At 35.1% G+C, this 25,878-nt stretch overlaps 1 protein-coding gene across 1 annotated transcript in view; it reads right to left on the bottom strand.

Annotated features, from left to right (window-relative positions):
• Window positions 1–5,556: 5,556 nt before the first annotated feature.
• Window positions 5,557–25,878, bottom strand: part of LOC131845727 (uncharacterized) — a 57,706-nt gene continuing 37,384 nt past the window's right edge. Inside the window, exons 2-5 of the mRNA XM_059194820.1 lie at window positions 23,866–24,026; window positions 23,125–23,311; window positions 6,238–6,471; window positions 5,557–5,772 (exon numbers count right to left, since the gene is read on the bottom strand). Of these exons, the coding sequence (XP_059050803.1) occupies window positions 5,681–5,772; window positions 6,238–6,471; window positions 23,125–23,311; window positions 23,866–23,994 (642 nt within the window). The 5' untranslated portion in view covers window positions 23,995–24,026 and the 3' untranslated portion in view covers window positions 5,557–5,680. The remainder of the gene's footprint in view (window positions 5,773–6,237; window positions 6,472–23,124; window positions 23,312–23,865; window positions 24,027–25,878) is intronic.

Raw genomic sequence — 25,878 nt, 5'->3', positions numbered from 1 at the left:
CGCTTGACCACATACTGCACAACAGACAGTTACCAAATTAGAAGAGCTTCAATTGGAATGTCTAAGACAACCACCGTAATTCCCGGACCTTGCTCCAACAGATTACTATTTTTTTTCGAAATTTGGACAACTTCTTGCAAGGGAAAAAATTACACTCCGATGGGGCAGTCCAAAGTGCAAAACAAAAGGCAAAAGTGCATAAATAGAAATGGTACATACTTTGATTAAATAAATATATTTTATATATGTATTTTGATATATTTTGAAAAAAAAATACTTCAGGTTATTTATTCCCTTACAAAACGCCAATAGGACCTAATTATTCAGACTTATATTTATAATGATAGCACCATTTTTGGCTGCTTATTTAGAAATAAAAAAAAACAATGTAAACATAAACGGTCTTATTACAAAAAATCTGTTAATACTCGGACGAAACGTGGTCTAAACCATTCCTAAAGTTAATACTTGGAATAAACCTAACATTATTACGAATCCAGATCTAACAGAGGACTACTTAGTACTACAGTTAAATCGTTCATTATGTATTCCATACAGAAATCAGTTACTCATGTCTGTCACCGTACAATTACGTTCCATTTTACCAGAAAACTGAAAAGATCAAAAATAATATTAGTTCAAAGAAAAATGTTTAAACTAAAAATAAATTTATTTCTATTTAGCTATGTCTTCATTATAACTATTTCATTAATATATAATATTTATTAATGTACTATTAGGCTGAAAGTCAGTTTTAAATTACAAGTAGGAGTCCTATACGGAGAAAAGGAACGGCGAGATATTTTTATTGGATCGTTCGAATGGTGACTATTTCAAAGTCAAATGAGTGAAAAAATAACAAATAACGTCTTTTATATATTTTTATTGTCGTAAAATTTGCTTTAAATATTTTTAGTTAATATATTTTTAATTTAGTTAAACTATTTTTCCAAAAACTACAACTTACAATAGAATTTTTAAAATGGAGTTTGTATTTTTGCATTTAGACCACTGTTAAACTAGGGGCATCGCAGGTCTAACTTTAGACCATAGACGAATCACGATTTAGAGATAAACTTCATTTTGTAATAAGGAATACATTGGTGAATAGTTTATTACTAGTGCTAAACCAGGTTTATCTTTTTGTAATAAGGCCGAAATAGTTTCTACAACATAAAAATTTAACATGAAAGAAAACAAAAATGATAATATCTTAAATTATTGCGCCGCCACGCAACAAAACAAAGGGCAATTAATTTCTATATAGGTACATGATTTCTCGAGTTCTCGACTTTTCTCGAGCTTGATTTCCCGGGAACAAAACCCATGAATTTCCCGGGAATTCTCGAACCGAGAATTCCCGGGAATGAACCCTAATTCGAAGCAACACTATATCTACCTAAAAACTTGTGCCTAAAAATATATATTATATACTTTGTACAGTTTTATACAATTATATATATTCTAATATTGTTTGAATACTAACATTTAAAAAGTAGCGATTACCTACTATTTAACTCCACAGTTTTAATGGATTATCACGGAATGGTGCATATTTTATGCCGTAAATGAACCCAGGCATCTAACGTTGAGTTGCAAACCATCGTGGGTAAATTGTAAAGAATTATGGCCTAAGAACTTCACTGAGACAATGCTAGTATATACCACCAAATCACCATTCCATTACCTGTTTTAAACTATCGCGTTTGGTACACATATATTAATATAGGTAAACAGGTTTTTATGGTAAATAAAGGTATTTACCTATCTCGAAGTCTCTACTTTCATCGGATAATCTAGTGACGGTAATTGAAATCGGCGGTACCTATTACATTACATTAACATTCATTGTTAACTCCGGCTCATGTAGTCAGATCTTGACCACATCTAGTCCAACTCAAAACGTCGAGAGAGGTAACTACATTTATTTACCTTAAAATAATTTTAAAATCCGTTAAAATGAACCAGTGATAATGGAATGGTAAATAAAAAACCTTTATTTACCATTACTTCATCATCTAAAAAATCTTTCTCTGATTCTGATTTCTATTTCAATTTGTATAATATATATTATATTTACATTTAAAAGCCTTATTCAATTATTTACTTGACAATCCGTCTTCTTATCAGTACCTACCGTATGAATTTAATATTATAATAGTATATGACGTTTTATTGACGACCTCGGTGGTCTAGCGGTCTAGCACACCGCTTTGCGACCGATGGTCGCGGGTTCGATTCCTCGCACGGCACAAACATTTGTATTCACGAGTATGATTGTTTGTATCGGTCTGGGTATTTTCTATGTATAATATGTATGTATTTACGAAAAAAAAATTATCTATGTATTTGTATCAGTTGTCTAGGACCCATAACACAAGCTTTAGCTAGCTTAACTTGGGTATAGATGGCGCTGTGTGAATTGTCCTGAGATTATTATTATTATTATTATTATATGACGTAACATATTCCGTTTGTTTACAACTGAAGTGTGTTATTGCTAGTTAGAATTTAATTTTATATATTTTATAGCAAAATACCCTACTGGCACAGTGTGGCATGTGACAGAGGTTGGAGGACAACTTATTTGTAATTGTTTGCTTGTTGTATTTTAGTTTTGAATCAAATCAATCATCATGAATATAACAATCTATTATTGTTTTTAGTATACACTGTATGTATTTACAAAAAAATATTTAAGGTTTTATATCAATTAATACAATCCATAATATAAGCAATGATTAGCTTGAGACTAGATGGCGCTGTATGAATTATAAAAAAAAAGTAATTTAAAAGAAGTAAATGAAGAAAGAGACAGACAAAAATAGCGACGTTGATTCGTACTAAATATAGTTAACTACTCGCCCCGGCTACGCCCAGGTGTACATGTGTTATATATATAAATGAAACCTACTGTGAATCCTACTGTGAAACTGGAAAGCTAGCGAAGATATCTTCGAGACCCTGAAGCCCAAGAAATCCGCAGAACCATACAGGTACACGACAGACGTTTTTCCCTATATATATACATAGTACTTTCCCTAACATTTTGGTAGCAGAGTAGTTTCCCAAACAATAAACTTACCTCTAGAATAACTCTATCTATTATAAAAATCCGTTGCGTACTTTTAAAGATTTAAGCATACATAGTGACGGACAGACAGTGACAGCGACTTCGTTTTATACTATGTAAAGATGATAATATTTACATTCAAATTATATTAATACATGTACTGGACTATAAATTTATTAAATGCATATTGTGGACTACAAATTGCATAGAATATACCAGACATAACCTCAAAACAAATTAATTTACATCATAAAATTTCCTGAGTAAATGGCTTTCTACAATAACACAATTTAGTTGTAATCAAGCGATATATTCATTTATTTATTTATTTGCTTACTGAAATTATCGATATTTATCGATTTGGAAACGAAAAAAAATCGATGTTAAGTATTCCGTGACATGGACACTTCGATTTTAAGTAAATATAGAACTGAAAAGTCAATACCGGGTCTAAAAATACAGGACCAATTAGTTTAAAAACACTAATAGGTCAATGGAAACCTTTCTGACATATTTTATAATAATAATAAATTATTAATTTACCAATTGCTTTCACAAAAATATATATATTATATTTTTTTCATTTCTCATTCGATATTTATTATCTATCGATTTTTTTAACATCGATCATCGTTAATTCATTCTTTTATAAATAATGTTATAGTCTCTCGACTGCTACCTACATCCGTTGACACTCTCATTTCATGACAGGCGTCCTAAACTAACACACCCTTGGTGTACAACAACAATAAATAAACATAACATTCGAGCATAAACTAATTAATAATAAATAAAGCCACTCATTACATTATCTAACTTATAAACTAAAAAGAATCACAAAAAAAATAATCAAAACTAAAAAATAATTCACATTACTCAAAAGGAGGAGCTGTTCATAAAACTTATCCTTTAAAAATATTTTCTTTCGATCTTTTTTAAGGTGACAAACACCATTCATTTAAAAAAAAACGAGAAATAATCATTGAATCTATCTTCAAGACACTTATCCCAGATGGAGAAGTCAAAGACATTAGCTACCGTTACAAGTTCTAGATGCGCGCGATTTTGCGCGGGAAAGCAAGCGTAGTGATTTCTTTCCCATATTCGTCCTTTCAATGATGAAACAGGCAAAGATCCTTAGACCATACAGCCTATTCTACTTTTAAACTTCTTCACATTTGTATAAGTGATGATGCCAAAGGCCAATTCTTGTGTAAATTTATTAATTATTGCTTTTATTCGTAAACAGGCAAGCCTAGTGATTGTACTTTCCAATTTATTGTGTTCACACTATCGTGCGTCATCCATCTTATGCTTCCTGTCATTTCACTACCTTTTAAAATTACTTTTTTTAATCCAGAGATTATATTTTTCAAAGATTTATAAATTATCAATAATTCTATAATTATATCTCTGCTCCATAGTTGGATGTCGGCCATTTTGAAATTATAAATAATTGTCACAAAAAGGCGCTAAAGCACTTTGATGCACGCGCGAACTGGATGCGTGTGCAGTCTTTCTCATTTTCGCGTGAAAACTGATTGGCCCATGAAAGAGTAATGAAAAGGAAAGCAAGAAATTAACCCATAAAGAGCCTGTAAAGGCAGCCAATATGTATCTTTAAAAAACCCACATTTCGTTGGATATATTGTAAAAATAATTCAAATTTATAATTTTCAATATAAATTACTTGTTTTAGGTACACAGCACACATAATCATCTTGTTTATCTTTAAAATTGGTACCTGAACATACTACTAAAGAATATAACATCAAACCTATTACTATTAATATTAAAGAGGTATTATTCATTTCAAGAATAAATAATTCAATATAGATTTTTTAAACACTGTGATTTTTATTCTATTCCGAAAATTTGGTATATTTTTTTGGTAGGTATATATATATTCTAAATTGGTAACATCAAATTATTAATTAGGCCGTATTTTAACTGCTATATATTTTATACAAAGAATACAGAGGTACTTATCAAACCTTTTTTTTTACCCTAAAAAATTTTAAGTCTCAACACTATCTTATAGAGTTGAAACTAAAAATTTTTTAGTAGTCACGTAGTGTAATTTGAGAACTAAATTACACTTACATCAGACTTACAGCTTTAGTTACACAAAAAAAGCTTTTAGTGATATCTGAAGCAAAGTATTATATTACTGTATATTTCACGATTTTAATTTTAAAAAAAAGACATATTTTTTATCTATTATATATGTTAATGTAAATGTATTCAAAGTTAGGAAGTTAATGTATTAAACAGATTGGATAAAATTAAAGATGGAGATGTTCTCCATTTTTGACTGCAGAATCTGTGGTAGATTTTACGACAAATATATGTAGTTACTGAGATATAATGACCAATATTAATTGCTAATATCATATCTGCAAAGTATTAGCATTTTTTTCTGCAGTGGCGAAATAGTGTAGTTTATAGTGTAATAAATTAATCATTTTATACATCTGTCCGCTCTATAATCTATAAACAGATGCAGGTGGTTACATGTTAGATGTGTTTCTTTGGTCGACTCGCGGATGAGGGGTTGAAGTGTTACACATAGATAGGGCCGGCAAGGGCCCGTGGGGGGCGCGCGTGTCACAGGTAGGCTACGAACAGCAACATCGACAACAGAAGCAGAGATACACCACTCACGCCGAGACGAGTCGACTTTGATAAGATGCTCTTCCCTGGAAAGGTAAAAATGAGAATGACTTTTTTAATTGAAAAACGGTGGAGGACCGTCACTCATTCAGATGATCAGGATGGTATTTTAGTTTCTAAGTTCGTGTACTCAACTCCTGCAGCTCCAAATATATTGACGGCCTCGGTGGTCCAGCGGTTTAACACACCGTCTTACTTCCGATGGTCGCGGGTTCAATTCCTCGCACGGCACAAACAATTTTATTCATGAGTATGATTGTTTGTATCGGTCTGGGTATTTTCTATGTATAATATGTTACATACAAAGAAAAAATATCTACGTACTGGTATCAGTTGTCTAGTACCCATAACACGAGCTTTAGCTAGCTTAACTTGGGTCTAGATGACGCTGTGTAAATTGTATATAAAAGTAAATATAAAAACTGGTACGCCCACTTTTCATCAGGTGATAACCTGGTTTACCATTCCAATTATAAAAAACGTGTACTAACATCTTTCAGCTAGCTTCCTGGTGCAGCAGCAGTCTCTGATCCGCTTGTACTGCGCGCAGTCGTGCGCCAGCGGGCGGCAGCGGTGGGGTCCGATGTAGCAGGTGTGTGGTAGCCAGGGGAACGGCTCAGGAAGAACCTGCCGCTCGCAGCAGCAGTGGTCCGCCAGCACGCGGGTCTCGCAGTACTCCATCTCGCGGCGGCTACACGTGCCGCAGCCAACCTGAGTCTCTGGAACTGAATGGGAATAAACATTATTTATTTATTTAATTTAGGTTTCTAATGACCCATATTATAAATACCTTAAAGACTAACATACAAATTCAAAAATCATTTATTCATGTAGGACATTTTAGCCGCTTATGAACGTCTGTTATAAATCTGCCTGAAAAAAGATTGAAATGTACCTATACTTTGTAAAAAAGATTACTATAAAATTGAAAAATTCTTTAACGATAAAATGTTTTTATAGAAAAACTTAAAGTCCATAGCACTGACAATATTATCTGATTACACTAATAATGCATGCGCAGCGATTTCTATGTTTATTATCGCATGCCTTTTACTTGTTATTATGTAATTAATTATACAATAGAATAGAATAGAATAGAAAATCATTTATTCAAATAAACTTAATTTAAGCACTTTTGAATAGTCATAACAATTTGTTTTTTATTAGCTTTCCGAACGAGTGGTAGGTTCGGAAAGCTGTCTCATCACAAGAAGAACGAGCAAGAAACTTGTGTGTTGCTCTTTTAAATAATCACATTTACAAGCCGAAACGTGTGAATACAAACTACCAACCAGCACTAATTTTTTGGGTCAAATATAATCATGCAATAAGATTAAATCAGTCGTAGTGATAAGAGCAGACCAGTCCCTACAAGCAGCACTCGTTCACGAGTATGACGGATGAGCCAGCCATCACTGCGCTCGACCACATTTTAGGGAGCCCATTGACCCGGCCCACCACGCCGCCACATGTCTGGACATTTTAGTGAGCATGACTACTCATTCCACACGACCACGTCACAGCTACAAAAATTACTATATGGTAGTTACAGTATTCGCACTTTACATAAGGATGCATGCGGCAATCAATACAAAAGCCGCTACGCTATCATATATCAAGAAAGCAGTATGAAAATTAAAATTATAACGTTGTCCGCAAATAAACTTATTCTTGCTATATATTGCTATCATCTATAAATTCATCTATCCTATAATAGGCTTTTTTACATAACATTTGTTTAATATAAGATTTGAATTGCCTCTCTGTAAGATTTAGCGTAGACTCTGGCAGTTTATTATAGAATCTTACGCAATTACCATAAAATGAATTACTAACTTTGTGTAGACGGCATTTAGGTAAAATTAGCTTATTTTTATTGCGTAAGTTTAAATTACTTAATAAAAACATCTATTCAAAATAGCAACACACAAGTTTCTCGCTCATTCTTCTTCCGAATGAGTGGTAGAATCAAAATATGACTATTCAAAAGTGCTTGTAATGAGTTTATTTTTAATAAAGATTATTTCTATTTCTATTTCAATTTTTCTCTATCGTCCAGTTCAGTATATAGATCCAATTGAAAAGAACTGGCAAGAAACTCAATTGAATAAATATTTTTTTTAAATCTAGTTTATTGACAATGTAACTTGTATAGGTGTCTATGTCTAAAATTATTAAAATCCCGTGCATGATCAACTATTGCCATGCACGCTCGTCATTCAAGTAATACTTTAGTGAGTAATAGACTTAGCTCAATAAATATGATTTAACAGTTGTTTTGAATTTATTTATGGTTAATTCCAGCATTTCCTTTGATATGTTGAATTTAATATAATATAAATATATGTATATATTTGTATATATTCACTATTTGTTACTGTACTCTTGTTAATTAATTTCATATTCTCTGTTAACTTTATAATGTGTGCCTTTATATGTAGTGACGTAAATTTTTAGAATTAGTCTGTTGTTATTAGCGGGAGCTTATCAGTGGCTTAGTATGACGTTTAGATTGATTTTATTTAACACTAGCTGTTCCCGCGACCTCGTCCGCGTGGTTTTTAACTTTATTTTTCTAAAATAATAGTAGCCTAAGTTATTCCTTACTACATCAGCTACCTTCCAAAAAGGTCACATCAAAATCGGTCGAGCCATTTCAGAGATTAGCCGGAACAAATAGACAGACAGACAGACAGACAAAAATTATAAAAATATTATTTTGCTATATGTACCGTATTTATATTCATATGCCAGTAGTAAAAAACGATTATTTCAATATTACAAACAGACACTCCAATTTTATTTATATGTATAGATATACTTAAATTGCCTTGGTTTTCCTTTATTAATAAATAAATTGTCTGTGTGGTCACGGCACTGATGACGGCAATCTGCCATGGTAGCGACGATACACCACACCCTTAACAAACATCCATAATCACAAACTTTCGCGTTTATAATATTACGAGTACAAGCTACAAGACCCGTGCAACTTAGTCTGCATAACACCGAGACTTGACATTTATCATTATATTTGGCCCAGTTTAAGTCTTTTATAAGAAAGAACAGAATAGAAAGAATAGAAAATCATTTATTCAAATAAACTTACATTGAAGCACTTTTGAATAGTCATAACATTTTTTTTTTAATCTACCGCTCATTCGGAATGCTGTCTTATCACAAGAAGAACAAGCAAGAAACTTGTGTGTTGCTCTTTTAAATAATTTATTCTTGCTTACAATTTAAGTTTAAGTGTGTGAATACAAACCACCGATTAGCACTAATTCAATGAAGTAATAAAATAGAAAAAAACATTGAATATACAACAACTGAAACAATTAATAAGAGAAAATAAGTCATAGTGATTAGATCATACCAGTCCACACAAGCAGCACACGTTAACGAGTATGACGGATGAGCCAGCCATCACTGCGCTCGACCATATTTTTGGGAGCCCAATGACCCGGCCCACCACGCCGCCACAAGTCTGGACATTTTAGTGAGCATGACTACTCAAAACACTAGACCACGTCAAAGCTACTTACAATTGCCATCTGATAATTATAGTATTCACATTTTACATAAGAATGCATGCGGCAATCAATACAAAAACCGCTACGCTTTCATATTTCTAAAATAATTTTTGTTTGTCTGTTTGTTCCGGCTAATCTCTGAAATGTCTGGACCGATTTTGACGAGACTTTTTTGGCAGGTAGCTAGATGTAATAAGGAGTAACTTAGGCTACTTTTATTTTAGAAAAAATCTTTAATTTTAGAAAATGAAAAGTTAAATTCCACGCGGACGAAGTCGCGGTAACAGCTAATGATATTAATAAGATATATACAGTAACATCAAGAAATTAATTTAAATAATTATTGTATAACCAATTAATTTAATTACGATTATTGACAATTATTTAAATATGAAATACCCAATTATTTGTTTTTCCTTGTTATACAATATTATTTAATACTTGGTGTTCCCGCGACTTCGTCCGCGTGGAATATAACTTTATTTTTCTAAAATAAAAGTAGCCTGTTTTACTGTTACTCCTTATTACATCAGCTACCTGCCAAAAAAGTCCCGTTAAAATCGGTCCAGCCATTTCAGAGATCAGCCGGAACAAACAGACAGATAAAAATTGTAACAAGTGTTTTTTTTGTGTATGTATTTATATTCATATGCATGCAGTAATCAAAATCGGTCCAGCCGATTCAGAGATTAGCCGGAACAAACAGACCGACAGACAGACAGACAGACAGACAAAAATCGTAACAAGTGTTTTTTATGGTGTATGTATTTATATTCATATGCATGCAGTAAAAAACGGTTATTTCAATATTACAAACAGACACTCCAATTTTATTTATATGTATAGATTTAAATGATGTACAAATGTAGGTAATGTGTTTGAGGAAACTCATTAGTATGTTACTGTAATTACTTTTGTACAATATTTGTCATTTAATTATACACATTAGTGACCAAATGTATATACTAAATAGCTGTGTCCAGCTAGTTAGTATATATATTTAGTGAAATGCCGTTAATTTGAAAAAACAAAGTTCAAAATTAATGAATACAAATATTTATCCCGTACAAGGAATCAAACCCACGACCATCGGAAGTTAGGCGGTGTCCTAAACCGCTATACCACCGAGGCTGTCATATATTTATAATAATTTCAGTAGCTGTTTTCAAGAACCTTTAATTGGTCTATAAATAGTCCTATAACAGCAATATAGGTTTCCGGGGGGGTGGGGATTGTTAGTAATGGGAATTAGTAACTCCCATTGCTAGCAATGTACCATGTTAGGTCGACCTCCACGTGGTTCCCCCTGGAAACCATCGTGATAAAATCTTGCTGAATTTGTCATGATGGGCTAACTGACCTGACCTCATGCTCTTATCATCCTCCACTGGTGCCCCGCCAGCGCAAACCGTTAGCGCAGACGGATGCACCATTCCATTATCAATAACAAAAAAAAATCTAAGGACAATTCACACAGTGCCATCTAGACCCAAGTTAAGCTAGCTAAAGCTTGTGTATGGGTACTAGATACAGTTATCTAGTACCTGGTCTGGGTAGTTTTTTTTTGTAATTACATATTATATATAGAAAACACCCAGACCGATACAAACAATCATACTCACGAATATAAATGTTTGTACCGTGCGAGGAATCGAACCCGCGACCATCTGTCGTAAAGCGGTGTGCTAGACCGCTAGACCACCGAGGTCGTCAAATATAAGTTTCCTGTTGTGTTATGAAACAGATTGTAACATACACGTGCCACCACGCATGTGTAGTACATCAAATGCACTATTGATTAACGAGGCAGCCCTACGTCATACATACATACATACATACATACATACATACTTCATAACGCAGTGTACTGTCATATGCACTCGGAGTACTCGGACCTTACTACGTAACTGAAATTCCAAGTGAAATTTCCACGATTCGCTTTTTTTTATACAACGGTGGTTGCAAACAAGCATACGACCCATCTGATGGTAAACGGTTACCGTATGGACGCATGAAACACTAGGGTTGTCACCTGCGCGTTGTCGACCATCAAGAAACTTTCTTGAGACGCAATCAAATCCTCGGAACGGTGAGGTCGCTCCGTGAAGCCTGCGAAGATACCAGGAGATTCTGCGCTCCTGGGAGGAGCTTGGCTGGCTACGTTAGTAGCCTGGCTCTACACGCACAACGGCCTGAATGAGAGGCCAATTGCGGAATATGTAGTCCAACCTACACTACACAACCCTTCTTGGGAACTGACCTGTCCTCATCTCATGCACAACCTATCATCTTTCACTGGTGCTCTGCCAGTATATACCGTTAGCACAGGTCTCAGATCACAGAGAAGAAATAAAATATTGGTACCAAAGAGCAATTTGATGCTTTACCAAAGGAATGTATCATTTATGGCACAAAAAATTTTTAATAAATTACCACCGGACTTGAGAAAAATGACCTTAAATAAATTAAAAAATCGATTATATTACTGGTTGCTGGACAAGTGTTTTTATGACATCAAATAATATTTATGTGATGATTGTTGACTTTTATTTTTTATTACTATATAATTAGAATGGTACATAAGACATTAATTTTAAATTATAATATTATAGATTATTCCATTTTAATATACCCAAAATTTGCATGCCCGTAAATTGGAGCAATTAAACAGTTGCCAATAATATTATTACCTGGACATATTATAATATCTAACTGTATAATACGCAAATAAATTTCATTTCATTTAATTTCATTTCAGGAGGGTGCACCATTCCATTAGGGATATTCATATTCAAGTAGCAGTAAGCACTATGAGGGGGGTGGGGGGTCATCTTTGCTAATGTTGGATGACATGGGGGTAGGGGGGTCTAGATTATGATTACGTCATCGGTAGTAATTTCCTTTCTTACACAAATAGCAACCCTTACATTATCTTTGCTAAAAAACAATACATTAATTGAAAAATGTTTACGTAATCATGGTAGGTATGGTAGGAGGGTAGCTTTGTTTACTTTTGCTGACAAGTGGGATGGGGGGGTAAATAATTATAATAAATCTGCTTACGTAATACTTGAACGGCACTTTATCACCCCATAAAAAGGTTTTGGAGAAGAACATGAAGAATTTATGATCAAGGTAACAATCATAGTAGCAGTTAGAAACAAGGTTTCCACAAATAAGGAAATTGCATTGAGATTTTTTATCAGAACTACTCATACAGTAGGTAGATTGTAACTTGGCGTGACGAAATTGACCAGCCACGGTGACAAATCGAAGGCTATCGATTTCTGACACAAAAAAACCGTGGAAGTGCGACGCGGTCTAACACAAGAGTACCGAAAAAATATGTAGGACAGATCCATTATTTTCATTACCCGAGAAGAATAAATAAATAACCCTAATCCACTAACGCAGCGCCATCTAGCGCCACGGTAAGCAGAGCTTGTTATGTGTACCAGACAACTGATATGTATACTTAGATATTTTTTTGTAAATACATACATAATATACATAGAATACAAATGTTTGCACCGTGCGAGGAATCGAATCCGCAACCATCAGATAGTAAAGCACTATCTTAGACCACTGAGATTGTCGTCGAAATAAAGCCAAATGTTTTAAAAACTGTCAAGTATTTTTGCTATTTAACCATTTCAATCAAATACACTGAACTTATAAAATTAAATTAATCAAATTATAGGTTTATAATAGAAAGAAAAAAAAATGTATTATATTATTTTTTTATGTCCAACCATTTCAGAGATTAGCCGGAACCAACAGACCGACAGACAGACAGACAAAAATTGTAAAAAGTGTTTTTTTGTGTATGTACCGTTTTTATATTCATATGTATGTAGTAAAAAACTATTATTTCAATATTAGAATCAGACATTCCAATTTTATTTATATGTACAGATTAGGCATTAAAATACACACAATTCTAAACTTTCAGTCTTCTACTATTAACCCTCTTTTTCATAGCGTTATTAATTTATATGACAAAACAACATTTCCGCTACTTCCACTTGATTTTATTCCTATATATTTAAAAAAATCTATAAATATAGAATACAATTTTCAACAGCGAATAGCTGCAGCGTGGCTTAAATAGCGAGAAGTGACTGGTGTTATGCGACAAGAGAATGCCAGTTAAACTCAAAGGGTTAATATATAAAACAATTATAAGACCCGTCCTTATGTATGGCAATATGGCCCGTAACCCAAAAGAACGTGCACACCATCCAAGTTGATGAAATGAAGATGCTGATATGGATGTGCGGTATAACCAGGCTCGATAAAGTCCGCAACGAGTATGTACGTCTGGCTGTTCGCAACATTACCGAAAAATGCAGGAAAATAGGCTGCGATGCTATGGACACGTGAAGAGAAAGCTGCCTGATTACGTCGGAAACCTGGCGCTGCAATTTTCTGTTCCTGGTCGAAGGGGCAGAGGCAGACCAAGGAAGAGATGGGAAGATGTTGTTGCTGGGGACATAGAGTGTGAGGTCTCTGAGGACGATGTCCGGGACAGGATTGAGTGGCGGACAAAAATAAGGAAAGCTGACCTCACCACCATGTGGGATATATAGCTAGGAAGAGAGAGAGAGAGAGAGAGAGAGTTTTTTTTTATAACACAGTGGATAAACGAGCATGCGGCTCATCTGATGGTGATTACCGCCGCCCATGAGTACCCGCAACACCAGGGGAATTGCAAGTACGTTGTCGGCCTTTTAAAAAGGAATAAGCTCTTTTCTTGAAGGTTTCAATATCGTATAGGTTCGGAAATACCATTGATGGAAGGTGATTCCACAATGTAGTTGTGCGTGGCAAAAAGTTTCTAGAAAATTGCACTGTGGAGGACCGTCATTCATTCAGATGATCAGGATAGTATTTTAGTTTCTAGCGTGTGGTACGGTGGTGAAACTCAGCAGCTGGTATTAATCTGAACAATTCCTCAGAACACTCCCCGTGATATATGCGGTAGAATATGCACAGATGCAATATCTCGCCGCAAAGCCAATGGGTAGAGTCTGTCACATAGACGTTGATTATCAATGATTCTGGCTACTCGGTTCTGAATGCGGTCAAGTGGAAGTAGCTGGTATTGTGGTGGGATCACCCAGAGATGAGAACAATATTCCATATGCGGCCGGATCTGCGCCTTGTATAATTGCAAGCGATGGGCCGCCGTGAAATACCGTCTCACTCTGCTGAGCACACCATTTATATATTTATATATACCATTTATATTATAAAAGTCTATTAAGTTACAGCACAACCAATAAATGATATCGAAGTAGGTTTACGTAATTTCATTGAAAATGTAGATAATCTTATATATAAAATTCTCGTGTCACAGTTTTCGTTCCCATACTCCTCCGAAACGGCTTGACCGATTCTCATGAAATTTTGTGAGCGTATTGAGTAGGTCTGAGAATCGGCCAACATCTATTTTCATCCCCCTAAATGTTAGGGGTAGTCCACCCCTATTTTTTTTATTTTAAGGCAAAACAACGTTTGCCGGGACAGTAATACATAAATACATATTAATAAATCCGAGAGTGTATTTTTTCATTGCCGTTACACCATTGTAATGATGTAACAATGCCATGACAGATGCAAATAACATGTGCCTCGAACCTAGGACCTTGAGGTGCGGTGTTTGGGCGCGTAACTTATAATTTGCGGCGTGCCGCCCCGCCTGGCGACCTCTGAATTATTTGATTGTCACTGTACACGACGTTTAGTAGCAATATGTGATAATACATACAGACAGAAGGATGTAGGCATATCCGAAACTTATTTTCATACTAATATAATCATCATAATTTATTTTATACTAGCTAATCTCGCGACTTCGTCCGCGTGGAATTTAAATTTATTTTTCTAAAATAAAATCATTTTTCTAAAAACAAAAGTAGGTAGGTAGTAGGCTAAGTTACTCCTTATTACATAAGCTGCCTGCCAAAAAAAGCCCCGTCAAAATCATGCTTAATAAAGCTGTGTTATGGGTATTAAATAACTGATACAAATACATAGATATATTTTATCGTAAATACATACATATTATACATAGAAAACACCCAGACCGATACAAACAATTATATTTATGAATACAAATGTTTGTGCCGTGCGAGGATTCGAACCCGCTACCTAGCTGACTCGGCAAACGGGGTATAATCATTACATAGTATAAAACAAAGTCGCTGTCGCTGTCTGTCCGTCCCTATGTATGCTTGAATCTTTAAAACTACGCAACGGATTTTGAAGCGGTTTTTTTTAATAGATAGAGTAATTCAAGAGGAAGGTTTATATATATAATACATGTACACCCGAGCGAAGCCGGGGTAGCTAGTTAATATAATAACAAAATAGATTTTAAATTATATGACAAAATATTTGTGGGATCAGCTAGTATGATATAATATTTTTACTCTACTTTTTGACCGTTGCAACAGAATGTAAACTGAAAACCCATAAATGGGTAATATAAACCTTCGTCATGGCATTTATTAGGGGGTGTGAGTCATGCTACATCTGAACAGCGAAGCAACAAGGGTGGTAGGTCAAGCGTGACGTCATGCAGACGTCATTCTTCCCGCAGACTGTCCAATGAATCAGTATAGTCATATATGTAATTGACCTAGTTAGAAGGGAGTAAAACAGAAATTCTTACAATTCCTTGTCTCTAATACCGCAAAAGTACTGTAATTTTAAAAATATCTTTATTAAAGTTTATGTGTATTGGTCGCGCTGACATTTGTTTCTCCATAGAAACTTCTTCGTGAATTCAAAATTTCAATACTCATTTATTCATGTAGGACATTTTAGCCGCTTATGAACGTCAAAATGACATGTAATTCGAAATATAAATAATCTTTATTCAAATAAACTCATTACAAGCACTTTTGAATTCGGAATGCAGATTCATCACAAGAAGAATGAGTAAGTAACTTGTGTGTTCTGATGTTTTTTTATATACATATAAATAATTACATAATAACAAGTAAGAGGCATGCGATAACATAGAAACCGCTACGCACTCATTTTTAGTGCAATCAGATATGGACTTTAAGTTAGGGGAAAAAATATTAATAAATAAACTTAACGTTCATGAACGACTAAAATGTCGTACATGAATAAATAATATTAGATTTTTTTAATTAATATAATTCCGAAATGGTTTAAAAATAAGTCTGCTATGACTATTAAACCAGGACTATACATCGGCTCACAATATACTTATTTATATATCTTTATTATTATATTTATCCGGTTTCAGCCGCGTGAAATTTATAGCCTATATGTTATTCTGATGTATGAGCTATAATACTGTATAGCTTCATCAGAATCCGTTCAGTAGTTTTTGCCTCAAAGACTAACAAACATCCATCAATACACACAAACTTTCGCGTTTATTATTTTAATAATAAGAAGATATCTACATAAACTTCAAAATGTGTGTGTCTGGCGTCCATAAACTACGGTAACCATTTACAATCAGACGAGCCGTATGCTTATTTGCCACTATTGTCATATAAAAAAAACTACGAACAAATTGTTGTAGAAAACAACGTAGTGATATTTTGCACCTGCCGCGTCGCGAGGCGTTGATTACTAGCGAATTAAACGAGGAAGCAACTACTAAGACATATGATATTAAAGGACATGACTGTCCATACGTGTGACACACGCAGTAGCAGGTACTTGTGTACCTAATTAAGTACAGTCAGCGTCATATACGGAACATAACATTAAAAAGGATAATTATCTCTAATTATATATATGACGACCTCGGTGGTCTAGCGGTCTAGCACACCGCTTTACGTCCGATGGTCGCGGGTTCGATTCCTCGCACGGCACAAACATTTGTATTCATGAGTATGATTGTTTGTGTCGGTCTGGGTGTTTTCTATGTATATTAAGTATCTATTTACGAAAAAAAATATCTATGTATTTGTATCAGTTGTCTAGTACCCATAACAACTTGGGTCTAGATGGCACTGTGTGAAATGTCTTGAGATTATTATTATTATTATTAGTATTATATACATTGACTGGCTGTGGTTATCAAAAGCACTATCACGATTCTCTTTTTAATTTCGACCAAATTTTATTACCATAAAAAAAAGTATTTGTCTTATCATTAAGTGAGTCCATCTTAAATGATAGACATACATATACTGTCGGAGACATTTTTTTAGATCATTTAAAAAGTAATTATCCTTTATATATATTTTTTGGGCAACTTGAACCGTTTACGTAGCGCACGCAATGATAGCACTCAAATATGAATCATTATTTCCGTTTTTTATCCAACATTTTTCAATGAAACACCGCTTTTATTGGTCGTAGCGTAATGTTATACAGCTTAAAGCCTTGCTCGAAAAATGGACTATACACCACAAAAATAATTTTTCAATTCGAACCAGTAGTCCCTAAGATTAGCGCGTTCAAACAGACATACAGACAAACAAACAAACTATTCAGCTTTATAATATCAGTATAGATTAGATAATTTTGCCAAATTGTCCAAAGATGACAATGAGGCTCTAGACTCAAAAGGAATCTGATCATTATACCAGATGCTATTTGGGTAGACTCAGGGCCCCTGATTAAATTATTTATTTTTGACAAAAATGCAATAATATGCTTATTTATAGTCATTACATTCTCCATAATTTAATATATACTCGACAAGAATATTTATAATAATAATAATCTCAGGACAATTCACACAGCGCCATCTAGACCCAAGTTAAGCTAGTTAAAGCTTGTGTTATGGTTATATCTATTGATATTTATTCAATTTAATTTAAGAATGAACCTGTATTTTATTAGTCATGTACAAGCTCATTCGAAAAAAATAAGAGCTGACTTTCTTGTCACCTATTCTTAGCTCGAAATCATTCTGATCTGACGGTAGATTTGACATATCATAAAAATCTACATGAATGTTCATTTGATTTGATAAATACAATAAATTACTTAGCCGACTGTACATACTGTAATGCAAGTGTTTATTACGAGTATAGCCTACACACAGTTGACATAATTGCGCTGCTAAATTGGATACAGTCGCATCATTGTGCGCAGTCAATTTTATGCGTTAGGCATTATTAATATATCTGCAGATTCTGCCAAACTGAAGAGGAAACGCCGCTTCACATCCTATGTGGCTGTAGCCCACTCATGCGTAAACGAAATATCTCCTTTGGAAAGTTTACACTCTTTCCCGAGAAGATAAAAACCATCGCTCCTAAGAATATCCTTCAATTCTTGTCCCTGACGGGTCTAGGTAGCGAACTTTGAAAAGGGCGAGCACAGTAGATCTGTGTAGGTCGCAGTGCTACAGGTGCTACAAACATCGGGTAATAGCCCAAACAACCCGATAAAAAAAATAAAAAAATAGGCATTATTTGAAGAACCGTGTAGCAAAGCATCTTTTATTCCGAACTTGCAGAAGGTTAAAGCAAGGTGGTCAATTCCTGCACTAATCTTTGTAGTATCTCTTACTTTCTCTCTCACTTTGAAGAATCAATTTCACAGAGATTTTCAAAGAGAGACATTGACAGATACTTAGACTTCAGTCTGAGTATCTGTATCTGTGGATAGATTAACGCGTGCGAAGTTGCGGACAAAAGCTAGTAGAGTATATACTCTATTAGTAGAGTAGAGTAGAGACTAGTTTTGCTCCAGATCCAGCTAGTTATGATTAATCTTATTAATTTAATAAATTGCTTTCTGATCCTTCTAGATTAAGGTTTCTCTACCACAAATCATTACATAGTATAAAACAAAGTCGTAGTAGCTGTCTGTCACTATGTATGCTTAAATCTTTAAAACTACGCAACGGATTTTGAAGCGGTTTTTTTAAATAGATAGAGTGATTCGAGACTAGGGTTTCTATATATATATATCTATACATATAAATGACATTGGAGTGTCTGTTTGTAATATTGAAATAGCCGTTGTTTACTACACGCATATGAATATAAATACGGTACATACATCAAACTAACATTTTTTACAATTTTTGTCTGTCTGTCTGTCCGACTGTTTGTTCCGGCTAATCTCTGAAATGGCTGGACTGATTTTGACGAGACTTTTGTTGGCAGGTAGCTAATGTAATAAGGAGTAACTTAGGCTACGTACGACGTAGTCGCGTGTACAGCTTGTGTATAATACATGTACACCCATGCGAATGTAATTTATATTCGCATATTTGAGGAGTCGAATAAGTTCGCAAACAGTAAACCATCATTTGCTAATTGCTAGTGTTGGATGACAATCGATTGTTACTGTCACGGCTATAAATAGTGTCCAGTTTACAGTGGCATCCATTAGAAGATATGGGACACAGTTACCTAGATACATCAAAATAATAATTGCATTTAATAATGTCTAGTAAGGCAAATTCAATATTGTGTACTAAGCACTGCTGTGTCTAAACTGTGTCACCCCACCTTACATTTTCCTATTGTTATTTAGTATATAAGATCATTATTTCTATGTACATATTGTCAGTCTATTATCATCTGTAATATACATCGTCTCTCAAACAACATAGTATCATTCACCCGCAACAGAAGACCTCGGTGATCTAGTAGTTTAACACACTACTGTACTCTCGATGGTCGCGGGTTCGATTCCTCGCACGGTGCATTTTTATTCATGAGTATGATTGTTTGTGTCGGTCTGGATGTTGTCTAGTACCGATTATACAAGCTCTGTGTAGTTTGGGACTAGATGGCGCTTTGTGGATTGTCCTGAACTATTATTATTAATGTAATCCTTAAGGAAGGCTATACATGAGGTATACCAAGAGAGTGACAATATAACACCGTAAACAAACATCTTAGTGAAGAAAAGAAAGAAAAATATATTACTTTATTTACTACTTTTTATTACTTTCTTAACAATCTATACGCATATAAAAAAATTGGAGTGTCTGTTTGTAATATTGAAATAACCGTTTTTTACTACATGCATATGAATATAAATATGGTACATACACAAAAAAACCACTTCTTACAATTTTTGTCTATCTGATTGTCGGTTTGTTTGTTCCGGCTAATCTCTGAAATGGCTGGACCAATTTTGACGGGACTTTTTTTGGCAGGTAACTGATGTAATAAGTAATAACTTAGGCTAATTTTATAGTAGAAAAAAAAAATTATTTTCATTTTTAGACGAAGTCGCGAGAACAGCTAGTATACAATAAATTTATTCATAGTTAAAAATTAAATATTTTAATTCACTTAAATTGGTTACCATACAGATTTATGAGATTATTAAAAACGTGTTCTGTGGTTTGTGTATGTTTTTTTATACTGCGATGGTAGCAAACAAGCATACGGCCCGTGTGATGCTAAATGATTACCGTAGCCCACGGACGCCTGAGACACCACCAAAAAATATTCTTTTTGTATTCACTTTAGACATTATATATTTTTATTAGTATTTTATACAATATTTTATATAATATTGTAACTAACTTTTTCCCGCGGCATCGCTCGCGTTAATTTATCCCCTTAGGGGTGGAATATATCAAAATCCTTTCTTAGGGGACGCCTGCGTCATAGTAGCTTTATGCATGCAAAGTCTCAGCCCGATCGGTTTAAAATTGATAAAGTTTCATACAAACTTTCATCCCCTATTTTATTCCCTTGGGGGTAGAATTAATCAAAATCCTTTCTTAGCGGATGCCTACGTCATAACATCTACCTGCATGCCAAATTTCAGCCCGATCCGTCCAGTGGTTTGGACTGAGCGTTGATAGATCACTACGTCAGTCACCTTTGAGTTATATATATTTAGATATATATAGATAGATATAGCGAAGCAATAAGAATGTGTCACCACTTACATCAATTCCTAGGACGTCATCAAATGTGACTAAGAGGACTGTCCATATTGAGTTAACATCACACATACTGCCATGACGCGCTCGTCATCCTACTGCATCTGTGCACCGTGCAACGTTTGTGCATCTGTGGCACATTGCGTTTGCGCGGGAAAAACTAACAACAAAATGGCTTCTTCTTCTTCTGCTGAATTAGTGCTAATTGGTGGTTTGTATTCACACACTTAAACTTAAAAATGTAAAGTAATAATAAAATTATTTAAAAGAGCAACACGCAAGTTTCTTGCTTGTTCTTCTTGTGATGAGACAGCTTTCCGAACGAGCGGTAGATTAAAAAATGTAATGACTATTCAAAAGTGCTTCAATGTAAGTTTATTTGAATAAATTATTTTCTATTCTATTCTATTCTGCAGAATTTCTAATAATATTTAGATTACGAGTACGTACAAAATCAAATCACTAGACACTTTATAATGGATGAGCATGAACACTTTCCTTTTCATAATGAAGTGAGTCTAACGCCATAAATACCCATGAAACATGGTGCTCCGTGCAAAGACCTCGTCCCAATTTGTGGGAATTAATAGAGTTTAATTAGCGGCGACGGCTCAAGTAATTGTGTTCGTCACAAACATACAATCTACGAACAATGGAACATAGAAAAGGTTAGAGGTATAAAATAAATTAGAATAATCTATACATATAAATAACATTGGAGTGTCTGTTTGTAATATTGAAATAACCGTTTTTTACTACATGCATATGAATATAAATACCAAAATAACATTTTTTACAATTTTTGTCTGTCTGTCTGTTTGTTTTGGCTAATCTCTGAAATCTGATCGGCTGTGCCGATTTTGATGGGACTTTTTTTGGCAGCTGCTGTAATAAGGAGTAACTTAGGCTACTTTTATTTTAGAAAAATAAGGTTAAATTCCACGCGGACGAGGTCGTGGGAGCAGCTAGTTTAGAAATAAAACAAAATGTCACTCCTGTACACTTGTTGGTGGTATCTTCGCAGTTTTATAATTGACTAATACGATTAATACAGATAGCCAAGTTGAATATTATGATATATGCCTTGATTGTTGACTTCAATGACAAAATAAGTGAGATCTAAATGGGTGCCAAGTTCAATGGTCAGTCCTGAAATTTATATATAAAAATATAAATATCATTTCTACTTATAATTTAGGATAATATATTGTAGCCTAAGGTCTGACTTGGCTAGTTCTCATATACCAATTATTACTTTCGCTGGCTAGTTACTACTAATAATAAAATAGGAATCAACAAGTAACAGGTTTAGAACTTGCGAAGGCTATAGTATAACTCGTATATGAAAACTAGCCAAGTCAGACCAACCACGTAGTACCAAATTTGACAGGTTTATTTGAAAGAGTTTTTGAGTTATGAGGGGGTCAAAAGTGGCTCCAAATCAGGGATGTTATGGATATGAAATTTCGGATACGGATAGGCTTCGGATATAGTAATGATTATTATACCGGATACGGATACGGATGCGGATATGAAATTATTTCGGATTATCAGTTAGTTTCGGATAATTTCGGTTACGGATGTTAATTTTTTAAGGAATTTCAAAAGGAAAATACAAATAGCTAATAAAATGGTTACATAACGTGTCTCTAACTCTTATTTCGGATTCGGTTACGGTTACGGAGCTCCCTAACATCCCTGCTCCAAATGGGTCGTGTAAAACTACACACGGTACTGCTCGCCGTTCTCTTACATGAACTTGGCTTTGACACGCTCCCGCGTATCTAGATATCGCTGTTATATTTTATCTCCGTATACTCCTTATTAAAACCCTCAGCACCTCTTACTCATCAGACACATTAGATACCTCCTCTTCACACATATGTACATATAAAAACTTGTTGGTGTCTTGCAAAAGCTGCGACATCTGATAGGCACGCAAACATTAGTTATTTTATCAAACATGGTACGTTTCCACTTACCGTCCTTGAGTTTCAGTGCACTGGCGGCCTTCCTCGCGTCCGCTGTGGACACATCATGTTCCACATAGTACTCCTCGTATCTGACTTCGTACACGCCCTCCTCAGGGCTCCACTGCTGGCTGTCGTTCGTCCTCGAACTGTTAGACTTGCCAGTCCCGACTGGCTTGGAGGCGGCTGCATGTTGTACCTGGGTAATAGGTAATTCTGAGAATCATCAGTTTTGTTTTAACCCTGGATAACTGACGGGAGAAGGCCAATGTTAGTTATAGGAACTACTAAGAGTGTCGTGTCAGGTTGACCTCCACGTGGTTCCCCTTGGAAACCATTGAGGTAAATTGCCTTTGCCAAGATGGGCTAACTAACCTGACCTCATGGGCGGGAAAGGGCATTGTTAGTGATGTAAACTAATGATCATATTGCTAGCAATGTTCCACGTCAGATAGACCTCCATGCGGTTCCCCCTGGAAAACCATTGTGATAATTTCTTAGTGAATTTGTCACGTGGACTAACTGACCTGACCTCATGCTCATCTTATCATTGTCCACTGGTGCCCCGCCAGCGTAAGCCGTTAGCGCAGGCGGATGCACCATTCCAAGAAAAGAGCTTTAAAAGGCCGACAACATACTTGCAATTCCCCTGGTGTTGCGGGTGCTCATGGGCGGTGGTAATCACTTACCATCAGGTGAGCCGCATGATCGTTTATCCCCTGTGTTATAAAAAAACTCATAGTCAATGCTTACAACGACTTCAGGTACTCTAAAGATGAGGTCAGCGCTGGTGAATGGTGGTAGCAGGGCGGTGAGCGCTGTCACCGTCAGCCAGGTACGCACCGCTGGCAGTCGCCGCCACCGTCGCCACCGTCGCCACATACCATCGTACACGTGAACATCCACCGCGGGCTCTATAACAACGAATATTGCATAACTGTATATTATAGATATAAATAAAATTGGAGTGTCTGTTTGTAATATTGAAATAATCGTTTTTTCCTACATGCATATGAATATAAATACGGTACATACACCAAAATATTTTTATTTACAATTTTTGTCTGTCTGTCTGTTTGTTTCGGCTAATCTCTGAAATGGCTGGACCGATTTTGACGGGACTTTTATTGGCAGTTAGGTGATGTAATAAGGAGTATATATATAAAGAGAGGCTTCTATGTGTACGTCAGCATCTTGGACCTTACCCAAAAATAAGTTTAATAGTTGCAATGCTCGCATAGTGGGACAATTATTAACGTGACTTGTGGGTACTGCTGCAGTAGCAAATTGTGTCTCCATGTCTCAAGAACAGCAGTGGAAGATTTCTAACAGTACGTAGTTGTTAATTCGTGAGAGATCGCACAATGGGCGGTCAACGGCGGGCGTACGCAGGTTGCATACAAATACCACTAGTTAGTAGATATTTAGTACAGGAATGCACTCACGTACGTCGCCTGGCCTGCCAATTGCTAGCTGATCCATAAAGTATGGCTATAGCGAAACTTTAGTAACATTTAGGATAGGACCTATATAACAACCTACTTGTTTGGGAGGTAATGTGGACTGACGATCAATGTACCATGTCAGGTTGATCTCAACGCAGTTCCCCCTGGAAGTCATCGTGATAAATTCTTGGTGAATTTGTCACGTCGGGCTAACTGACTGCTAACTGACATGACCTCATGCTCATCTTATCATCCTCCACTGGTGCCCCGCCAGCGTAATCCGTTAGCGCAGGCGGGTGCACCATTCCATTAGCATCCATAAAAAAAACCTTGTCTCGATGTACTACAAAATCATACACGTGTTAACTGTAACAGGATATCATTGACGGCCTGGGTGGTCTAGCGGTAGAGCAAACCGCGTTACTGCCGATGGTCGCGGGTTCGATTCCGCGCGCGGCACAAACATTTGTATTCATGAGTATGATTGTTTGTATCGGTCTGGGTGTTTTCTATGCATATTATGTATGTATTTACAAAGTTAAAAATATCTAAGTATTTATATCAGTTGTCTAGTACCCATAACACAAGCACTGCTTATGGTGGGATATGTATATGATATGGTGGGACTAGGTGGCGCTGTGTTAATTGTTATTTATAGGGTTAGGGTTATTTATTTATTATTTATTATGACAAGTTAATGACTAGAAAAAATGTAAGAAAAACTTAAAATCCATAGCGCTGACAACATTATCTACACATATCTTTTTTATTTACACTATTAATTTTATTTACACATTATCTTACACTAATAATGAGTGCGTAGCGATTTCTATGTTGATTATCGCATGCCTCTTACTTGTTACATTATATAAAAAAGAAACACCTATTCAAAAGAGCAACACACAAGTTTCTTGCTCATTCTTCTTGTGATGAATCTGCATTCCGAATGAGTGGTAGAATCAAAGTATGACTATTCAAAAGTGCTTGTAATGAGTTTATTTGTATAAAGATTATTTCTATTTCTATTTCTATTACTATGAAATCGATAGTACAGCTAGCTACGGTAGAAGTATTGAATATCAGACACTTAGATGAGACAGGTGATAGATCATATACAAACCACAATGGTCATGTGTCGTAATATAACCAGGATAAACGATATACAGGAAAAAATGACTCATCAACACTGGACCAACACGGTTGCGTCCTTATATTATGTAAGACTTGATAGACGCAGTGCACGTATTAATGATTTTCTAAATAGATACTATCTGTATTCTTCTCAATTGTATCTGTATACTGAACTGGACGGTATGGGAAA

The sequence above is a fragment of the Achroia grisella genome, unplaced genomic scaffold, assembly GCF_030625045.1.
Source record: "Achroia grisella isolate CSIRO2021 unplaced genomic scaffold, CSIRO_AGI_Agris_v1 utg483, whole genome shotgun sequence".
NCBI lineage: Eukaryota > Metazoa > Arthropoda > Insecta > Lepidoptera > Pyralidae > Achroia > Achroia grisella.
The sequence above is the reverse complement of the archived record's forward strand: the minus strand, read 5'-3'. Positions and strand labels throughout refer to the sequence as shown.